The sequence below is a fragment of the Camarhynchus parvulus genome, chromosome 5 (genome assembly GCF_901933205.1).
Source record: "Camarhynchus parvulus chromosome 5, STF_HiC, whole genome shotgun sequence".
Taxonomy (NCBI): Eukaryota; Metazoa; Chordata; class Aves; order Passeriformes; family Thraupidae; genus Camarhynchus; species Camarhynchus parvulus.
The window spans coordinates 37785657-37807362 of NC_044575.1; the positions used below are offsets into that span (position 1 = coordinate 37785657).

The 21706-nt window shown below is 43.0% G+C and overlaps 1 protein-coding gene across 3 annotated transcripts in view; it reads left to right on the top strand.

Annotated features, from left to right (window-relative positions):
- Positions 1–6550, top strand: part of MIPOL1 (mirror-image polydactyly 1) — a 187392-nt gene extending 180842 nt beyond the window's left edge. For all 3 annotated transcript variants that reach the window (XM_030949640.1, XM_030949639.1, XM_030949638.1), the window contains one exon: positions 979–6550. In XM_030949640.1, coding sequence (XP_030805500.1) covers positions 979–1045 — 67 coding nt within the window. In that variant the 3' untranslated portion in view covers positions 1046–6550. The remainder of the gene's footprint in view (positions 1–978) is intronic.
- Positions 6551–21706: the final 15156 nt, after the last annotated feature.

A 21706-nucleotide genomic window follows, 5' to 3' on the forward strand; every position in this document is an offset into this window, starting at 1 on the left:
TTTGAACCTGCAGCTCTGTTTATCCATTGTGGAAGCTGTGTGTATAATATTCTGGACGTGGCTCTGAAAGTGTTCTGCTACACACTGTCTGCTTTTATACAGATAGTTTATTTGTGGAAGAGTTTTCATTGAAGGATACCATAAAATACAGACAGATTGAAAAAATAGCTTGAATACATGATTTCTGGAATGCTGAAGATAAATGTGTGTAGATACAAAATGATGAACAAATGTAGTCCTTTGCATTTGTCTACATACTTTAACAAAATAAAGATCAAATTAAGCCAGTGAGATTGAACATGTTTATAGTGCCTGTGCCTTAAATCTAAGAGGATTGGGCAGCTCTCTGTCCTACTTACTTAGACTGTTAATTTTTCTGTAGTTGTATTGACACAAGAATCACGCAGGCCACCTTCAAAATATCATCATCCACATCCTTAGAAACTTGGCTTATTGAGTATTTTGAAAAAGTTTTTACATAAAACACATCAGCTTTTAGACATAAATTTATAAACTGGACAGTAAAAGTATACGTTGGATAATAGGCAAGATATTATTTAAGGGGAAACAATAGTTAAGTGCTACATTTAACAAGAGCCATGGACAGCTCATATTTTTTAAAGTATAAAAATTAATTATCCTGCTTACACCAAAGTGTATATTGTACTACAGGATTGCTGCACAGGGTTTTGTGTTAATGCCATACAGGGACTTGAGATACTCCATGCACTACAAAGGAAAAGTGAGTTGATATATATCACTGGCTGCAGATGAGTTGGGTTGTAGGTTAAAAAGTTTTTCGCAAGTTGTCTGCATTTTCCCTTAATGTCTGTCTTTTACAGTAGTGCTTTGTTTCTGAGCATGACCACCACCAGGACAGCTTGGTTCAGTGCAAACACTGTCTCTTTCAGCCAGAACATTCCTAACATTAGCTTCCTTTTTTTTTCTCTCCTCTCCCTCTCCCCTGCCCCCTCTCAGGTTGGAAAGGCTGGTGGACGTCCTGAGGAAGAAGGTTGGAGCAGGGACCATTAGGACCGTGATCTGATTGAAAGCTGTAGTCTAAGGAAGCTTTCACATCTGGTGACCAGGCTGCTTCATTCAGCACTGTGTAAACACTGAAGCCTTAACTTAGCAAACAGTTGTTAGAAGTGGGACACTCCAGCGACATTCCAAGCTGAGATAAAATCAAATCATAAATGTTTAACTACTTTGCTGCTGAGCTCTGTGATTTGTTAAAATGTTTCACTGCAAACATGTGTTTGTTTCTAACCAAATGCATTGTGGCACAGTGTATTGTGAAAAATTATGTAGATGCTTATTTTAAGTCTGTCCTCTCCATGTTAGATTATAGTCTGCTGCAAGGCACAGAATTTTTAAATACTGCAGGCTTCAGGTTGAAAATGCTGCAAAGCAGTTTCAAGATTTAAATCCCTTGTTTTATTTGTGAGGCTCCAAATAGTCCAGTATTTGTATGTTAAATATATTAATTGATAAAGTAAGTTGACATTCAAGAAATTTCTCTGGCTGGTATAGTGGATATTTTTTCCTCCTTACTCATAGCCCGTTGAATTGCAGGTAGTAACTGTGGCTACATCAAAGGGCAGGATAAATGTATACCTTTATACAACAGTTGAATAGCTTCTGCTAGTACATGGCATTTTCAGTGTACATTAAAAAGAAATTTACATGTAGGTTTCACTGGAAGCACAGCTAAAAAAATTGCAACATGAAAGCCTTGTAACATTGTACAGTATCTCAGACACTGGAGAAAGTTTCCTGTGTTGTTTTTAGTCACTCCTCTGTCCTTTTAAATGAGGGAAAAGCTCTCAGATTTCAGAAAACACCTTCTAAATTAAAAATTCACCTTTTCAGTGTTTGTCTCTTCTCATCCCATTCCTACAAGACTCTGATTGCCCTGCAGTGCAGGAGTACCATCCAGGTTGGGTTTGACGCTAAACTGTCAATCCTCAGCTTTTTGTACTCATGAAGTGCCCTAGGACTAAAAGGCTGAAGCATAGAATCATACAGGGAGGGGAGAAACTGAGGGCTGAGGAGGAAAATTTGGGGTACACAGACATTATAGACTCTAAGATACATTACAGTTGAACTTAGAGTTATGTTTGTGACCCAACTATCTCCCTGTATGAATAGTCAGGCCAGTACTCATATAATCCTGCTCAAGAAAGCAGCTGTGATCTCTGAGAACCCCAAATGCAATAAAGAATCTCAGCAACCAGCTGGGCTTTAGTGTCTCCTCAGGACCAGCCAACTCAGGCAAGGTGGATGTAGCTCCTGAGGCTTCCACTTGTCTGCTTTGCTTTGTGTTTAATGTTGTTACATGGTTTTACCTCTTAATGCTTGCTTGTTCAGATGTTGTGATAGTGCGGTCTATCTGGTGAAAATGAAATTTTGGTGTAGAGAGAAACATTTTAATGTGTTTTTTCTTTCAAACACTTAAATGTTAAACCTTTTTCAACTGCAGACCTAAGCCCCGCCTAGTTTCAGTTGACCAAACCTAACCTCTAGCAGGGAGATAAGTAGCATCTCTCCAAGCCACATTTACCCAAGTCACTTCTAGAAACTTCTGAAGTGCTCCTTTTTGACCTTTGGTCAATCCTAAGATAGCCAGTGAGTCTGGAGCCTCTCCCCCACACCTATTCAGTGGGAAGAAATTTTAATGCTTCCAAACCAGAGGATTGCCACCCCCCAGATTCCAGCCCCTTCACCATCTCCCAGGTGCTGCTGTTCAGCTCTTTGGGTGACTCAACAGCTCCTTGTCCTACTGTCCTCACTGAGCTTTGTGCACAAAGTGGATGACAAGGTCTCCTGAGCAGTCAGTGCTATTGAACCATTTCTGCTGAAAGGAGGTAGTGAGGAAGAAAAAAAGACAAAAATGTAAGGACTACCATGCCGTGCTAGACCAAAGCCCAAGGACTGCCTTTGACAATAACAAGTAGAAGATGCCTAGGAAAGGGTAAAAAGTCAGGCCAGCTCTAGTGGCCACTCTCCCAACTGGTGTCCCAGCAGTTTGTTAGTTAAAGGCTTTCTAAGCCAGAGGGTGGTGTCTTTGTATTTAGCAGCATTTTTTCATGAGCTGTTTTTAAATCCATTAAAATTGTTTGTATCTACTTGTTCCTTTCACAAGGTCTTACGCAGTTAATGATGCATTGAGTGAAAAAATACTTCCTTTTCTCTTATGAACCAACTCTATTCATTTGCTATCATCTAGTTTTTGTATGAGAGAAATGGTGAGGAACCATTCCCTGTTCATATTTCCATGCCCCATGCCATTTTACATATTTGGCATCACTTCCCCCACTCTCTCTTTTCCAGAGAGAATCCCTAGTCTCATTTAAAGGATCTGTCCCATGTTTTTAATTGGCCTTGTCATACTAATCTGGTTTTTTTTCCAGCTCTGCAGTGTTTTTACCAAGGTGCAACGTGTTTTGTGCCTAGCGTTCAAGATATAGACAAAATGTGACTTTAATTGTTGTCATAATGATGTTGTCTGTTTTATCTCTATGCTGTTTGTAACCATTTTTAGTATTGGACTTGCTTTATGACAGATTATTTATTGGTATTCATATTTCTGTAGCAAAATGACTACTCTAGATCTCCTTCCTCAGTTGTAATGTTCAGCTCAGAGTTCATTGTAGCCTGTATAAAGACAGAACTCTTTTGTGAATAACACAGCATTTATGGGTACTGAATGTCACCTGTTGTTTTAGCATTCCCTACTGACCATGAGCTCTTATTCCATCTCTTCTCACAGCTCCTCTTTAATATTCACAGTAGCAAAGTATCAGCAGCATCTCCAAGCTGAATATGGTGATATGAAATACTGCCATCTCCAAATTAGCCCCCTCTTCAAGGTGATTTCTTAGTTAAGTTAAACATGGCCTCTGGGACAAAGATCCCTGTAAGGCAATAAGGTAGCTTTTCCTTCACTGTGAGAATGAAACATTTTTTCTTAAACATTGTTTTTATTTAACTTTGAAGTACTTATTTTTCAGTGTAAAAGTATTAGTTACTGCTTGGCAACTTTTATGAGGAAGTTGTTTGCTATTTGGAAAATGCAAGTTTACTAAATCAGGGCTTGTGCTCCATGCATGAATGTGCTGAGTTCCTCCTTCCCCTTGGAGTGTCAAGAGCTCCTCACCTTTCCCCAAGTATTTCTGTGTCCAAGTGAATAATCTTGTGAATGCAGGCTTCCTACAGCCAGACTGTTTGACATCCAGCCTCGTGTCCATTGGCTTTGTTTGGGAAAGTAGGATGGGCCATGCAAAAGCCATCTAGCAGGCTTGATGTCAGATACATCTGATCGCAGGTAATACTTGATTCGGTAAAATTAAGTTATAGTTTTGCTCCATAATTTTCTTTTTGACACATTGTACCTGAGGTGAAAAAATAGTTCCTGACTCTGTCTTTTGTCTTGCACCAAGCAGCCTGGAATTCAGTGATAATTTAAGTTAGGGTGTTTTGTCATAAATTACAAATTTGGATACATGTGTTTTATTTGTAGTTTAATCAGATGTGTTGATTTTTAAAATTCAGCTGGAAATATTTTTATTCTTTTTAAAGGACCATGGGAAATTTGCTATGTTGAGAGTAGAAAGATTCAAAACCAATTGAGTTCTCCCTCTTCCTTGCTAACCGCCTGGTGTGTGGTCTTTGGCAAATTCCTTAGTGACTGTCGTTAAAGGCATACAGTCCCTGAAGAGGTTCCTGGGCTCCTCCAGGGTGTTTGCAAAAGTATCTATGTGGTTAATGTCAAAACACTTTCACTTCTTCACCTGCTGAAGTGAGCAGCATAGATCACATAGGTCTGGTAGGAGAGGCCCAGCCTTTAGTGCCCTCAGCAGAACTTCTGGTCTTGTTGAGCCCAGCCTAACTTTAAGCCTCTCAGTGTAATGAGGGCAGGAAATCTGCTCTGGTCAGTAGAAAGAGGTGATAACGACAACATGGGTCAATGGGCTTATCATATGGTTTATTCATTGAGAACTGATTGATGCCTGTGCAGAGCTCTGAAAGTGAAAAGAAGCCTGCTCCCATACAACAGACAAATGCAGTTGTCACTTCTATCCTAATATATGTGAGAAAGATGGGATTGCATCCAATTATGTACCAGGAGTAGCAATTCATTTCCCTCCTGATGGAAAAACAGTTCATGATAAAAGGTGGCTCACCATAGGTGCATCTTATGGTGACAGCTGTAATTACTGGTCAAATTAGGGTCCCTGCTGTCTTGAATAGAATAGAGATATTCAGAAATGTTCTTCCCCTGTGAGATTTTGTGTCTTTCTCTTGATGATCCTGCAGCACGTTATGCATTGGGAGCCATTTCTGGTATATGCCAGGGTAAAATATGTAAATAGCATCATGTTGGCTCAGGATAAGAGCATTATTAATGCTTTTCAGCACTGTAATTATATTCCTAGTAAGCCTTCCCTAAGCCCTTACTAATTAACAATATTGTGACAAATCAACTTTAACAGAAAAGAACTGTGGACCTTTAGTCTTTTAGTACTATTTTTCATGCAACCCACAGCTGAAAACTGGTGGCATGGCTTTCTGTACTTGTGTTGAGAAAACTGCTGATACTGAAAAGTTTAAAGCCAGCTCAGTCTTGTTAGTGGAGTCCTATAGCTGAATTCTGGTTTGTTCCTCTTTAAATACATTAATGGCAAAGTATAATTCATTAGTTAATCATTAATGTTAAGGAATATTAAAACTGTTTTTATAAATAAGCTATCATATTGAAATGGTTTGGTGATGTCAGTATGTTGTCATATGCATGTTTATTTATTTGTTTATTCCAAATCAGGAACATTTTACAAAACTGACTTTATATATAGTCTTACCAGGTGTTGTAACATCTTTATTCCATGTACACAAATGAACTTACCATGTAAATGTCAGGATTTCTCTGTGCCTTTATTTCTTTCAATTAGAATAAGGCTGTTGGTTTTATTGAGTTTTCTTCTTCTTCACTTCTGCTGCTGAAGATTTTGCTCCCATGCAAGAATCAGCTGCAAGGCACATGAAATCAGTGCTGGGCAGTTTCCCTTGCTGCGATCACAGTGTTTCATGGGCTGACTCTTATCACTGTAACATTTCACATCGGGGCTGCACAACTGGACTTTCTCTGTTTGTTCTTCTCATGCATTGGTAAATAAAATGTATTCACAAGCTCAAAAAGACAAAGTAGTGTTCTCATATTTGGTCGATTATAAGTCAGCTGTTGAGCTTCAGTGTTCTAAACATTTCATTCTTCAGTTTTGTTGGGAGCCCACGTGTTCTGGGAGGCTTTTAAACAAATACTTGAAATGGTTGAAAGATTTACATTGCCAGTGCCTAGCTAAATATGTAGTCTTTAGAAAAGACATGGTTTATTTTGGCACCATTTGACAAACTGAAATATTTTAAACATTTGTTAAGTTTGAGCTTGCACATTTGAACTAAAAGTTTGCATTCCAAAATTGCATCTCAGGTTACCTGTCTCTCTCTCTTTTGTATTTTATAATCCCTTTATTAAAATAGTCTACAAAAGAAGTTGGGTACAGAGTGTGGTTTTTTATTGTTAATTATAAAATATTGTCATTAAAAATCAATTTTAAGGTAACATATACCTGGTAACTCTATTCAACTAAATGTCACAAATACAAAGCCAGAAGTGTTTTCAGAATTTAGGATTTTATGTTGGTAGCCAAGACTTCATTGTAAAATAAATGGAACACAGTAATAGTGGGACCAAATCCTGCAGTGCTTTTCTCTTAGTCCTATTATGTAATGTGATGAGTAAGTACTAACTTTGCTGGTGAGTGCAAAGCCAGGCAATAAAGAAAATAGACTGAAAAGCTATGAAATAGAACAGCTTGAGGAAAAGGAAAAGCAGTCTTTGACTTGGAATTGGTTTTCTTTTACTTCCTTTGTCAGAAAGGAGGAGCAAGGGCGATGTTTAGTCCAATTGAAAAAAAGTCAAAACTAAACAAAAAAACCCACACAAAACTCAAAAAAAACCACCAGCCTCCAAAAGAACACCACTTTTATTTTCTTGGAAGTTTTAACCCAAAACTTGTACTGAAGTGTAAAAAGTTGAGAATTGATTCATTGAAATCACCATATTTTGTTCAAAACCTGCCAGTGCCTGTTCAGGAGTGCTGAGCACAGTGTTACAGCTGTGTCTGCTCTGGCATGCTGCCCAGGCAGTTGCCAGCTGCAGAGGGTCACTCTCCTTTCTGAGAAGCTCTCATCAGGGGCAGTTGGGCAGTTCCCTCATGGTGACCTCAGGCCAAAGGTCCATGCAGTGCCACGTTGACAGAAGTTCACCATGGTTTGAACAGCTTCTGAACATGATAGATGCAGATCCATTTTCACATGGTAAAACAAAAATATAACCGATAGAATTGGTCACAACTCATTCCCAGTGGCCATGAAAAGAAAAGGTTAGGATTGCCCTTGCAGAATACATGACATAAATTTGTGATGATTGATACTCTCACATGAATATGCACACTAAGTGTCTCACACTGTTTAAAAATATATTGGTTTCGCAATGAATTCAAAGGATGGAAACAGTTTTATTTCTTCATGAATAAGTATTAACAGAAATTGTTTCAGTAACAAACTTATAAGAAAAGTCTAAACATTAAGATGCAAAAATGAAAAGCTACTTTGGTAGTACTCTAATTTATTGTCTGAAGCCACAGGACTTTGTCCATGCCTATTTGACTCACTGATGTGGTGCCCCTAATTCACAGGTTTAATGATCAAGGAGATAAACATCTCAAAAATCAGTCTATGAGAAATGAGGCTACTGGAGTGAATGTATATCTATATGGATGTAGCTATCAATTTAGATGTACTCTTTAGAATCAAGATTGTGAAATATGTCTAAGTGATTGTGATATATATCTAAGTAAAATCAAAAAGTTAATTCATTTCTTCACTAGAAATAAAATACCAAGTAGTATGGTTTTCATCAATACATGCTCATAGCACTAAAATCATCCCATTTGCTACTTTAATAGGGTATATAAAATTAATATATACCCTTTGTGTCTTCTACTTTAGACAGACAACATTTTCCCTCACCTCTAACAATCTACCAGTGTTTGAAGTACAAGATAATAATTAAATTTTGAACAGAACACCAAAAAGAATTGGGTGAAATACAAATATGCATGTGTGGAAGCTTTGCCTGCTTCAGACGTAGAAGAGGAGAAAAAGTTGTTAAAATGAGTGACAGAAATACTTTGCTATGCTTACATATGGAGTTTTTAAACTTCACAGAAGTCAAAGCAAGACACAGCTGTTTAATATTTGAAAGTAGATGTCTCAATAAGGTTAAAGTTGGTATGTCAGCAAAAGGCTGGGAAATTATTTGAAATTTGGGGTTTTTTAATTTTTTCACTAAATTTGTGTTTGATAGAACAAGCTACCTTGGTTCTAAATTTCAAATAAAACATTTCTAATTAACACTTAACCTGTTTTGGGCAGTAGATAATCAGTATGAAAATCACCAGTGTCCCCTCTACCTCTGTTGTCCTATTGCTAAGGTTTTCTCAATATAGACAGGACACAAAAAAGTTGTATTTAAATACTAAATATTGAGTTATATTTAGTAGGATCTGAACCCTTCTACAATTTTCATCAATAAATCTGAGAAGATATTTAAAAGAAAATTTAATAGTCTTTTGTGCCTAAGTTTGCAGAAGTGCCTAAATGAGCCTTTGGCTACGTGACTGGCCAGAGGTGGGGCAGTTCTGTGTGGGAAAGCAGTGGCAAACAGCTTGAGGGGCTGCAGCCTTTTCAGTGGACCAGGCTGATGACCACTAGGAAAGTCTGGAAGATCTAGTCCTTGCTAATTTACAGCTCTCAGGGATTCATGCTCAGCTATCCAAGATAATCAGTTGCCACTGTATGAATAAAAGCAAGGGCCCTGCCTATAGCAAAGTTGTCATTTGGTGTCATTTATTTATTCAGTAGTTGCTTTAAGCTATATTTAAGCTATATTTTATATTTAAGCTATTTTATTTATATTAAGCTATTTTATATTTAAGCTATATTTTATGTACACAAAAGGAATCTTGTAGTTCTTAACACAAATAGCATCCCTGTTGGACTGCTTTGGGAACCAATATTTGGCTGCTGTGCCAAAAATCTGGAAAAATCTCTGGAACTGTGTACCTCTTCCATGGACCATACTGGAGAGTCAACAAAACTGAATTGTACCATCCTAATTCACTTTGGGTTTTGCTCTTGTGAATTGCAGCAATGTTCAGCTGTGCAGAAAGGACAGTAGCTCCCTTGGACACAAAGAGGAAGCTGCGGAGTTTCAGGGCATCTGAAGATACATGTGAGAATGAATGGATTTCTAGGGGATCTGTCATGGGGAGTGGAGCTCAGAAAGGTTAGTGTGGTCTTAGGGCCAGACTGTTCACACGAGGGATATCATCCCATGGGGACAGCTGTGCTGTGTGCAGTAACTGAGCTGCAGCAGCAGCACGATGAAGGCAGTGGTGTCTCTTCTGCTGGCTAGACACTCTCACTTCCCCACCGGTGCAGGATTCCTTGCCTGGTGCACATACACGCACTGCCAAGACAGAGATCCTCACTGCTTGGGCCCTGACATCTCCTATACGAATGTTTTTCCCCAATTCAACAGGTCCCCATGGAAGGCAGCCAGATAAGTATTGATCAGCCCAGCTGTGGCCAAGAGGGGTGGTGCTGTATGTGCCGGTCAAGTGGGCAAAGGGAAAGAGAGGTCAGGACAGAAAGGGAGGGAGGAAAGGTAGAGGTGACTGTGCTTTGCAAAACTTTGTAGGGTCTTGAGATTCTGTCTGGCAGTGTGGTCCCAGCAGACAGGGAACCACTGACCTGCGTTTCCACAGAGAACTGGAAGCCAGTCTTTAATACTATACCCAGGCTTGCCAACAACCAAGGCCTGACTGTGCCGTGTCATCTCTGATTTACACAGGCAATCAAGTCTCAGCCTAAGTCATTCACAGAATCTGCTTGTTGGACTACTGTCAGTGTTTCTGTACATGCTTGCTAGAGTGAGGAACCTATCACAGATGCATGAACCAGGGCTGTGCTCAGCTGGCAGCTGCACCTATGCTGGAAGAGCTGAGATTAAGTTTGGATTACCAGGTCAGGCAGTGCAGGAGAAGCAGACCCCTAGAGCTAAAAGATGGCATGTAGCCCCCACAGCCAACTGCTGTACCTTTGGAGCTGGCTCCACAGAAATCCCTGGGTTGGGCTGCCTGGTGGCAGGCAGTAGAATCACATCTCTCAGTTTTGTGTCATTTCTGTGGGATCCTGAGTGCATTGAGACTGCTCTGGGACATGAATCAAAGCACAGAAAGTGAACCCAGATGGGAGAGTGGCTTTTAAAATACAGCCTCAACATAAAGAAAACATGACTATAGATGCATCCTGAGCAGAATTTGCCTCAGGAATTTGCTCTTCAGAGATACCTGTCTGCCTGGCCTTTTGCACAGAACAGGGCTTACTCCCACCTTCTGTCCCAAAGGCGCTGCATATGGGACTAACTGCACCTGTTTGTAGTATTTTGGACCTGCAGTTTACTCCCCTCCTGAGAGCCTGAAGTGCAGGAGAAGCAAGGACAAAGATGCACAAACTCACCCTGCAATGTGTTAAGCAAAGGCTTGGCTAAGGGCTGTGCTGCCAGTGCCCAGGGAAATGTGTGGTCAGTGAGAGGGACTGCTCCTATCTGCACAGCTGCAGCACCAAACCTTTGAGTACAGCAACAACCATCACAGCACGTACTGGAATCAAGGTCAGGAAGGTTTGCAGTTTTGCTCTTCTTTGATCACATAACAGAGAAACTCAGCTCAATTGCCTTTCAAGCAGTTAAATGCCAGGCTTGCTCCATGTTTTACCGGTCTGCTGAGGATAATTTTATTTCCCCAAAGCTCTAACATCCACTAGAGTAAGACTCTTATAAATCTGAACTCCTTGTGCCTAAAGAAAATGCACTTCATCAGTGGGTGTTTTTTTGAAACCCCACAAGACTTTTCTCAATAGTCCTACATAGCAAATCCACAACTGCCTGTTGTAACAATCCACCCTGTTTTCCAGTAATGGCATTATCCTTGTAATTTTCCATTCACTGAAATCTGGTCTGCAAATGACCAGCTCTGCATGTTACGAGGTGCTTTCTTCAGAACTTTACCCTCACACAGCCTCATTTCCTGTAGAGCCAACTCTTGAGTGACCTGCTACCTACTATCTCATTAAAAGTCCGTTTTTTTTCAGTGCTATTGACATTTTATCCTCTTAGAGCTCTTCCAAAACCACCTGCTGCAGGTGTCTGACTAGGTGCTATGGCTATTGCCTTCCACTAGTAGTAAAGCAAGCTGAGATCTGGCAGGCTGAACCACATATTACCCTCCTGACCCAGGATGTGTAGGAGATATACCACCACCTGTCATAGGCATGTCCTGTTCCCTCCTTCTGCCCCACCCCCACTTGCAAAACCTGTAAGTTATGTCTTTAGTTCCTATTCAGTTACTCTTTTACCTAAATGAGTGATATACAGCACAGGTATCTAGTTAGCTGCCATGTCAATTTATGGTGATTATAATATGTGCATGTAGTATATTTCAACTCCAAAGAAAAAGCTTTTAAAAGCTTGAAAAGCTATTACACATCATAAATGTGAGAAGCACTATAGAATCAGCATACAAAAAAGCAGATGGCAGGCTCCTCATTTTTGACTTACTCTTGCTTTCCTGCTGCACTTGCCTAGGAAATCAGGATATCAACTACAACTACATCAATTCCAGCACTCCTTGCTTTGTTACACCTAAACTCCCCGGCCTTCAGGTGGAACTACAAGTGTGTGGGGAATTACAGATCCGTGATGAAGGACTCCACAGGTGATCTGTTGAACATGTTTTCTGGTTTGTCTTCTTCCAGCTTCATACCTATGACTCCCATTATGTTTCCCTTTCCTGAGAACTCAAAAAGCAATTTGCTTCCCCAAATCCTTCCCCATTTTGGTATCTGGAGACCATGAACAGATTACCATTAGTCTTCTTTTGGATAAATTGAACAGGATGAGTTTCTGATACCACTTATTCCTCAGACAGTAAGGCATTTCTAATTCTTGGACATGGAGATGCTTCACTTGTACACAACCTCCTTTTCCTGCATTCAGATATAGTCTATATAGAGCTGATTTTTGTGTGCATTCCTGACTTCAAGGAGCGGGCTTGTTCTCTAAGGCACAGCATCACCCCAGGACCTTGTGCTCCTTGTCCTAGACAGCCCTTCAGAGTGTTTATTTCCATTCCTCTCTAAGAATTTCTGGATGTGGAAGAGACTAGAGATAAAACTATCTGAGGCAGAAAACAGTAATAAAAGAGTAATAACAAAAAAAAAAAAAAAAAAAAAGGTAGTAAAATAGATTTTGGAAGCTCATTTCAGTGAACTCTGCTTCATTAATACTGATGCCTACATCCTGGATTTTTGTTGCTAGACCATAAATCTTGCCCAATAGGGGAAGAAATATATCCTTGTCACAGCCATCTGAAAGTCAGAGTTGCTGAAGCCAGGTAGATGTCTTGTAAGGCTGCTGGAAAAAAAAAAAGAAAAAAAAACCCCAAAGTGATTGTGTAGTTAATCTTGTTGGTTTAGTTGTGTTCCATGGTGATTTTAATTATACTGTAATTTGAGCTATGTCAAAGGATGGTAAGAATAGTGGCTGGGTAGAGGTTAGTGGAATGTCAATGGAAAGAAGTGATTTGGGGGGCAGATGTGGTGGGCTGGAATATTGCTGTGCTCCCAGAGTGGGGGTGAGGCTGTTCTTGGCATGAGTATGACAGGGAGGGAGCAATGCCAAGAGGCAGTTAGGGCTGGCAGGAAGGGATGACAGTTGCTGAGTAGGAAAAGTTATACTGCATTGTTCATGAAAAGGGGATAAGAAACACTGCACTGATGCTGGTTAAGAAGGAGGAGGTAAAAAATAGGACTCAAAGATGTGGGGAAGAATATCACAGGAACAAAAATACTGCAGAGCTGAATACCAGCACTGAGTATCCACATTCCCTAGCAGGCACTTCTCATCTGCGAGGCTGAACCCTGAATTCACTTGACTTTTGTTCTACCTGACAGCAGTCTCTGCCCTCATGGCTGGAAAAGTATCCAGCTGGTAACTTAGCTTTGGAGTCCATCAATAATTTGATCATCAGCTGCATTTGATGATCAGCTATGGCACTAATGGACTCTAAGCTACTACTGTTCAATTAAGCAATGTTTTGTGCTCTGCGACACTTAAATGTAGTTTGGGTGGACTGACATGGAATAGCTCTGGTTTCTGACCTAAGTATTCCTAAGAATGTTAACATACTGCTTAAAATACAGCCAGCACAGCTACCTTGGACTGCACAGCCATAACACACATGAAACAATCATTCTCAAGTCCCTGCTGCAGCCTTCTAATGGTAATGAGGAACTACTGAGGGTTAATATTTGGCACTCATTGTACTGGTAGGCCAAAATATTTTATTTTAGTAGGGGAAAAGAGACAAAGTTCATATAACAAAGGCTTGTATTTTGTGGTTTTGTGTTGTGTACCGTGTATGAGGCACATAGATCATACAGCTGAGGGGGAAATGGTAGTTTGTGCTGGCATATAACACTTTTTGATGTCTCATGTACCTTTAAAGACAACAGCAGCCACAGGGAGGACAAATGCCCCTGAGCATGGCAGAACTGACTGCTTCTCTCTGGTTAGGGAGCAGGCTGTGGAAGGAGGTTCTCTGTACTCCTTTGAGAGCCAGGAACTCCCCTACAGCAAACTTGTACTATCTCACAGGATCAAGACCACAGATTTCCCCATTGATTTTCAAGAGCTCTTGTCACACCAAAGAAAGGCCAGCATTAAATGTGTGCCACCTTTGCCGCTGCAGTTTGGGGAGCTCTTATCACAGGAGAGACCACATTTCTGCTTTCAAATTTTGCGAGGACACAGAATCTGTTGCACTTTCTTACAGTGCCCTGAAACATCAGCTGTAAAGCGGAAAAGTAATGATGGACAGATTGCAAAATAAATTCTGTGAAGTTTGCCTTGTGAAGAAGCTGATCCAGCTTTTTTTCCTTTTTACTTTTTGGCCCCCACTCCAACAAAAGCAGGTCTAAGAGTAGCTACCTGAGGCCCTGTTGCATTTTCCTTTAGTTACAGCACCAGGCTTCATAGATTTAATAGAAACATTCATATTCTAGTTCCTTCTGTTACATACTTGCATAGATTAGATGTTAATATACCTTTTTTACAAGGGTAAAGGTAATGATTTCTGAGCCACACAAATTAAGTATGTAGTTTCAGTAAAAATTACTTGAATTCTGTGTATTATTTCCATAATCCCTTTTCCCACTCCTGTATATCAACATTTTTTCTGTATAGACTCTGTGGCATGTAAGTGGTCTTGCTTTTGCTATAGCCGTTTCTTGACAGCAGGATCAATCCTGCTCCTGCCAGGTGCTGAAACTGCTGAACTCGCTTTGGCTGAATAAAAGCTGTGGGCGCGACACCCGCAGCTCTTGGCTCCCCTCTGTGGAATGCTACATTTGTATTAACATGTATCTTTCTTTGTGATTTTTTTTTTTAACTGAAAATGATGGCCTTTAAAACCTCTTCCTGGAGAGAGAGAGAGAGAGATTGAGAGAGGGAAAAAAAAAATACACTCCCCTTGGAATTTAACCTTAATTTGAACCAAGATCAGTGAAAGAAAAGCACTTTCGTGCATTGTTCACCAGCTCCACCCAGCCAGCCCCTTATCTAACCTGAGTCTCTATTGCCTATAGCTTTGTAACTTTTGCAGTAGTGCTCTCCACATGCTCTTACATGCTTTGAAACCAACCTGGAGACACTGTGACATTATAATACCAAGAAACACTAGTGATCCCGTTTTGCAAATCCTTAGACTGCACAGTGCAGCAGCAGGGACTGTCCTTCCGCAGGTTTATAAAGGGCCTAGTGTGTATTGAAAATAAAGAGCAGTGGCTATTTCTGACCCCTGGCAAAGGTGACAGCAGCTTCTGAAGCCCCTGACTCAGCCTCTCTGCACTCCCCAAACCAGGAGATGTTTAAACATAAGTAGCTCTTCATTTCAACCTGATTCCTTGGACTTCTTTTGCCTTTTAGAGGGAAGCAGACAGCCCTTGATTTGCATGACATCAGCTTGAGGTCAAATTCAGCCTTAAACACACACATAAAAAAGCAAGCTTCCTTGTTTGCTGTTCAGAGGCGGACTTCCACTGTATGTCTCCTGTTGTCTGCGCTGGGGGCAACAGCCAGTAGATTGCTTTCCTATTATTTTTTACTTCCTAGAAAAGGCAGACAGCTGCTCCAGGTGTGGTCCACCCTCATGTTGTCCCCTAACCCCTATCAGCCATCTGCTCCCTGCAGTCAACATGCCTTTCCTGACAGCCTCAGTTCTCCTGACTTGTGACCACATGGTCCACTTTCCCCTGCTTACAGTCTGCTTTATATCCCTTCCTTCCACGTCCTCAGTTTTTCTTCCAAGCCCTCATTGCTCATTATTCTCATCCCTGCTCCTGTCATTCTCTACAGTCACAGGCCACCTCCCCGGTTGTCCAGGGTCTTTGAGCCTGAATTCCCCACACTCACAACCCTTTGTGCTAAGTGCTGCCTCGCTTCACCTGCCTGCAGATGTGGCACATATCTGGCTGAGGACAATGTCCAGTGCCACCCCTGCTAGCAAAATAGTGTCCATCCCCTAGGGAGCAAACTCCTTAAAACTGAAGGCAGGAATCAGGCATTCACGATGGCTCCTTGAAATAAATACCAAATACTGTGCAGCTCAGAAGGAGAGAATACTGTTAAATGCACCAGTGTCTTGCCGTGTAACCTCCCTTATTTTAACAACCGATCTCTGCTTTTCTTTTAAAGAGGTGTTTTGAAAAATGCCTTTTGTTTTTGTTTTGGATAGCCCAGTAATAAAACCCTTCAAGGAAATATTTGACTATAGCACTGTTATTGCAACCCTCGAGTGTTTGAAGGACCCCTTGGAAAGAGTATCAACCAGGAGACAGAACAGAGGAAGCAGGAAAAGTCGAAATAAGAAATATCAAGGAGACACGGTCAAGCATGAATCATTTCTTTCAGTTGAGACTGAAGCAAGATCAGATTTCACATCCACCCTCGACGGGACTGGCATTTTCACACACACGACAAACCCGTTGGCGTGGAGGTGGCTTGATTTCATGATTATAACAGGGGCCATTGGTATATGTTTAAGTCCGACTTAGATAAAGGGTACTGGGGGAGAGGGCAGTCTTCCATTTATTCTGAGAAAACCACAGATCAGAAGAGCAGTTAAAAAATAACTAAATAACCTTCCAGGCAGGTAGGCAGTTTTAGTGGATACCCACCCGCCACGGAGCTGCGTCGCCGGCGCCTCAGCGGTAGCCGGGAGCGCAAGCGGCCCCAGGGCGAGTGGCGGCTGCTGCAGCCCCGGGGGGGAGCGCGGCCCCAGGGGGAGGCGGCTCCGCGCCCGGGGCCGCCGCGGGTGCCTCCGGCTCGCTCCGGGGCTCGGCTGGCAGCGGGAAGAGGAGGAGGAGGAAGAGGAAGAGGAAGAGTAAATCCCCCGGCGTGCGAACGCGCTCCAGCCGCTGCCCGCCGAGAGGGGATTCCCTGACCGGGCGCTGCCTTGCAGCTCTGGGCCGGAGCCGGCTCAGCAGCCGGATCTGGCGGGGCGGGGGCGCTGAACCCGTGCTTCTCGGGGCTGTGTGCGTGTGGCTCCCGACATAGCCACGGGCTGACGCCTATGCCGAACCCCCGCACTCTGCAGCGGGAGGGCTGGAGGGGAGCAGCCCCGCCGTGCGGGGGATCGCTCCTCGGCCAGCCACTCGCCCTGCCCGCAGTCCCGGCCGCAGCGCCCCCGTCCCGGGGCCGGTAATCCCCCGCCGCCGTCGGAAGCCCCACACCCCCGGGGCCGTGAGTGGGAAATCTCCTTTGGGCGGCGTGCAGGGTCCCCCGCCCAGCGCGCTCCGCCCGGGGCGCCGGGGCCGGCGGCGAGGCCGCGGCAGCCGCCCGGGAGCCGCCCCGCCCCGGGAGGGGCCGCGGCCGCCGCTCGGACACCGGCGAGGCGCGGAGGGGAGGGCGCCGGGCAGCGCGGCCCGGTGCCCGCCGCGATGGCGAACGTCTGGTCCGCCCCGGCGTTAATTCCTCCTCTGAGCGTTTCGAGGCGCCCCCGTGTTTTGTAAGCAGAGCAATGAATTTGTAATTAAAGCGGTGTTATGTTGGAAAAACATTATTTTTTTTTCTCTACGTAGATCTTTAATTTTCTAAGTGTCCCGCTCCCTCATTCTGGCTCAGGCTGAACCTGTGCCAAACCGCAAAGCCTATAGAGCGCAGGTCCTTGCAGCTGAGGAGAGCTCTAGCCTGTGTCTTCAGGAAATTAAAGAGCTCTGTGTCCCCGTGTGTCTGTGTATTGACTATTTTTATAGGGGTTTAGCTGTGGTTTGCAGCTCAATATTGAAAGGCGTTATTGATACTTCGGAGGGAAAATTGAGAATTTTTTTCCTTTTTTTTAATGTTTTCTTTGTGGTTTTCCCTCTTCATAACTTTTTCCTTACTAATGTTACTGGCATGGGAACAGCGCTGTCATACTTCACCTCACCAACGTGTGCTGTGTATTTGTTGTCGTCTGGAGGATCTGACTGCTAAGAATTATTCAATCCAAAATACATATATTTTGATTATTTGTTCTTGGATTTCCCAGTCACAAACGATTCGCCTGGTTAAGTACAGTGACCTCTCTCCTACTGAAATTACAAATTTAAAAAGGTCTCCACACATATATTGTCTAATTAATATATACTATTACTTTTATTCTATTCCAGCATTTCTAGTATGAAGGCAATATATACAATGAGAACATATTTATGACTTAGAAAACATAATAATATATATTAAAGTCTTTCTTGTTACCAGAAACTTAAAGGAGTTGGCAAACCTTTAAGCCAGCACAGTAGACTGAAATGCTCCTGCTTCTCAGTTGAATATGCATCTGCCAAAAACCTGAGAACTACCGTGCAGATAACCCTATTATCTGAGAATATGTGAAAGTTCCATCCTTTAAAGCGCTCTAGATCTCCTTGAGGCACTTAGAACAGCTATTATTTAATTAGGTCTTATTTACTTATTACATTCTTGTAACCCATAGGTTGTAACCTTCTCTGTAACAGAGTGAAACGACAGTCCCTGTTACAGAGCTGATGACCAAAGGCTGGAAGTAGATCTGAAGACCTCTTGCTTCTGGCACTAAGGTATTTCCAGCCTTCATTTGGCTTGAGCATGGCAGAGGCCCAGGCACTTGTCTCCCCAGGAGCCTGCATTAAGCAGGTGACCTCTCAGTGCAGCCCTCCCCTGGGGAAGCTTTGAGCCCAGTTCTCTGTGTGTGTGTTTGTGCTTGTTTGTGTGTGTGTGCTGGTGTGTGAGACTGTCCCAGTGGGGAAGAAACTCATCAGAAGGTTGGTCTCCCCCTGATTCCTGGAAGCCACAGAAAGAAAACCACTGAATTATGCGGCTGATAATGGAAGAGAAGAAACCACCTGCATCTCAGAGGCCTCCCAGCCATCCTTCAGAAACCTTAAACATCTCTTTTCCTCACTTATTGGTATTGAGAGGGTGATCTCGGATGGCTTTGTTTTGAGGACTGTGTCAAGGAAAGAAGAAGCATTTGGATATTTCAATCATTCAGCAGAGCATTGCTATGTACCTCTTGGTTGTCTCACCTATCTATCCTGGATCTTGAGTGGGTTTGACCTAGTGTCTTGCACTTATATGGGCACACAAAAGGTGTTTACTGCATCAACTTGTATGTCCCTCATTTAATTTTTGAGGAGATCATGGTCTGAGCAAGTCATTCCCACTTTTGCTGTTGTCAAAGAGCACCAGCAGCCTGGAAAGGTGAGGGGATGAGCATGGACATCTGAGCATAGGAGGACATCTGAAGGAGCCCGGCTAAGACTGCCCATGTCTCTCCCCATGGTGCCCCACACCCAAGGGGATGGTGGGAGCCCATGGGACACACACACCCCCAGGCCCCCAGCCCCATTTCATCCATCACTGGTAATGCCTGGGCCAGTTTTGTGACAGGCTAAAGCTGTCACAAAAGTGTTGAAGCTCAGGATCCATTTGTTGTTGAGTTCATTTTCAAAGATTGAATATTCTGAGTGGCTTTGCCTGCCATGTGTACACAGGTTGTTCATTCTGCTGAAACACCCAAGGAAACTCAGGCGTGTGTGTCCCTGAGCCACCCACTGCTTGGAGAGGTGAGGGGTGAGGGTTGGGCCACCACAATGCTCTGCCAGTGCCCAGACACTGGGAAATAAAGAGGGTCTTTGTCCTAAAACTGTCAGGTTTTTACAGTTTCTACCTGAATTTGGGATATGCTGGTAATTGCAGGAGGGGAAAAAAATCAGCTGTGATCCCAAATGGAAGTGATAGTTTAAAATACAGTAACCTTTGTACCAAACTCAATGTAAAAACAGAATACTAAAATTAGATCTGCAGAGCTGCCTTTGACCTCTCACAGTTAAATCATAATTTTTTTTAAAATTGAATTATGTTTAATTTGGCAAATCTTTAGGGGTTTTTTGGTTTTTTTTTTTTACTTAGCACTGCATAGCATTTCATGCAACTTTTTGCTCTGGAAGGGATGAAGGGCATGAAACCCTGGAGAGATTTAACCAGAAATAAATGCAGGCTAACTAATGGCTGAGTGGTCCAGGGAGCTGGAGATGGTGCAGTGTTCTGCTTTTTACTAGAAAGAAATCTGGCGTGAAAGCAGGGTCTTTGTTGCCTAGGAATTAAGTTGTTGCTGCTGCTTATTCCTTACCTGAAATCCTAATCCCCTGTTTGTGCTATGGCACAAAACAAATTATTTCACATGGCCCAAAGGACAGCCTTGTAACAATTAAAGTCTATTGTGTAAAAGTATAAATGGCACATTGATCGTTAAGATAAGCAGACCTGTAAAGAGTAATTCTTGGTCATTTAATGTACACTTTGGAGAAGTCATTATGCGTGGGGAGGTAAATTACAAACTGTAAAATGCTTAGTTAGCCAGTTAACGTGTATGCTTGGTCCAAACAGACCCCAGCAGAAACAATGTGAAGTCCGCTCCTACTTTTGCAGAAAGCCCAAGTATTTTAATACTGCATTCCCTGGGATCAAACTCCTTATTCTAAATCTCTTCATTTTTTTATATAAAAAAGGAGCCTCTTCCCCTCAAATTAAAAAAAAAAAAAAAAACAAAACAACAAAACAACCAAAACGCCCAAACAAACTAAAAAACCAAAACAAAACAAAAAAACAAACAACAACAAAAAAAACCACCCACCTCTATGATACTTTACAAAGTGGGAAATATTCTAAATCCTTGAACCTCGGACTTTGCTGAGGTCCATGTAATCTCAGTCACACTCATTAGGAAAAGAAAAAAGAAAAAATCTACCCCCTGCCCAGGGAGTGTTTAAAAGGATGAGTGTGGATCCACTGAAATCAGTCCTGTGAAGGTCAGCTTTGTCTTGTAAGAGGAAAGGTGACAGGGTCAGCATTATTGCACATGATGAAACCCCCACGGGGGCTGGAAGAGGTCATCTCTCTCCTCCTGTCCCCTCGTTTGGCCAGTGTGTCCCTTCTGGGGGCAAACCTGCTAACGAAGGTGACGAGATTTCTTATGGCCAGAGAGAAGCACTCGGCTGGCCAGCTTAAGGTTCCAAGCTCCCCGTTTAGGGTGGGGTGGAAGAACTGTTCCCCAGGGCGCAATTTGACTTTTAGGAAGTGTGGCGTCCCTCTGAGCCTGCAGAGAAGGCAGGAAGCTTCTGGGTGACCGATGCGATTTGCTGGGCCCTTTCCATGTGGCTGCCAACGCCTAGAGGGCATTGCCTCGGAAAAGCGTCTCTGGGGGTTCTGGCGGCTCCCACTTCTGCACTTGCAAAAGCTCTGCAGTCGGCGCTGGGAAGTTTGGAAACACAAGTGGGTTCGGTGGTGGGATGGATGCATGTTTGTCGGTGCGCAGAAACGCGTCGGACACGGGGGTTTGCATCTCCAGCCCATCTCGCCGCCGCTCCTTGTGCCCGCTGACACGCGTGTAATGCACCCGCCCCGGGCCCCATCACCGCCCGTCGTACGTGCAATGACTTTAGCCTCTCACTGCTGTATTTTGCTTGGCCTTGAAAATTAGCCTGTTTGGATAACACCCGATAGAAAACATTTACGCTGGAAGCCAAACAGGCAAATATTTTAATCTCTCATATTAACACAGCGGTTTTCCAACCGGTTGATTTTTGTGCTCTATTATTTATTTATTTGTGTATGCGTTATTCATTCATTCGCTTCATTCGTTCATTCATTCATTCATTTGCTCCGTCATTCATTCATTCCTCCATCCCTTTCCCTCCTCCACCGGGCCAGCGGTAGCCCTCGCAAAAAGTGGCCCTCGGTTTGTTGCATTCCCGTTGCCCCGGACGGTGTCGGGGTGTGATGATGCTGAGACACCCCATCCTGACGCCCGAGACAGGCTCCTGGGTGTCCCTGCGGTCCCTGGAGGAGGCGGGGAACGCCGGAGCAGAGCACTGTTTGCCTGCTTGGCTGCGTCCCCGCAGTCAGCGGGAGCAGAGAGGGGCGGCGGGCACCGCGCTGCGC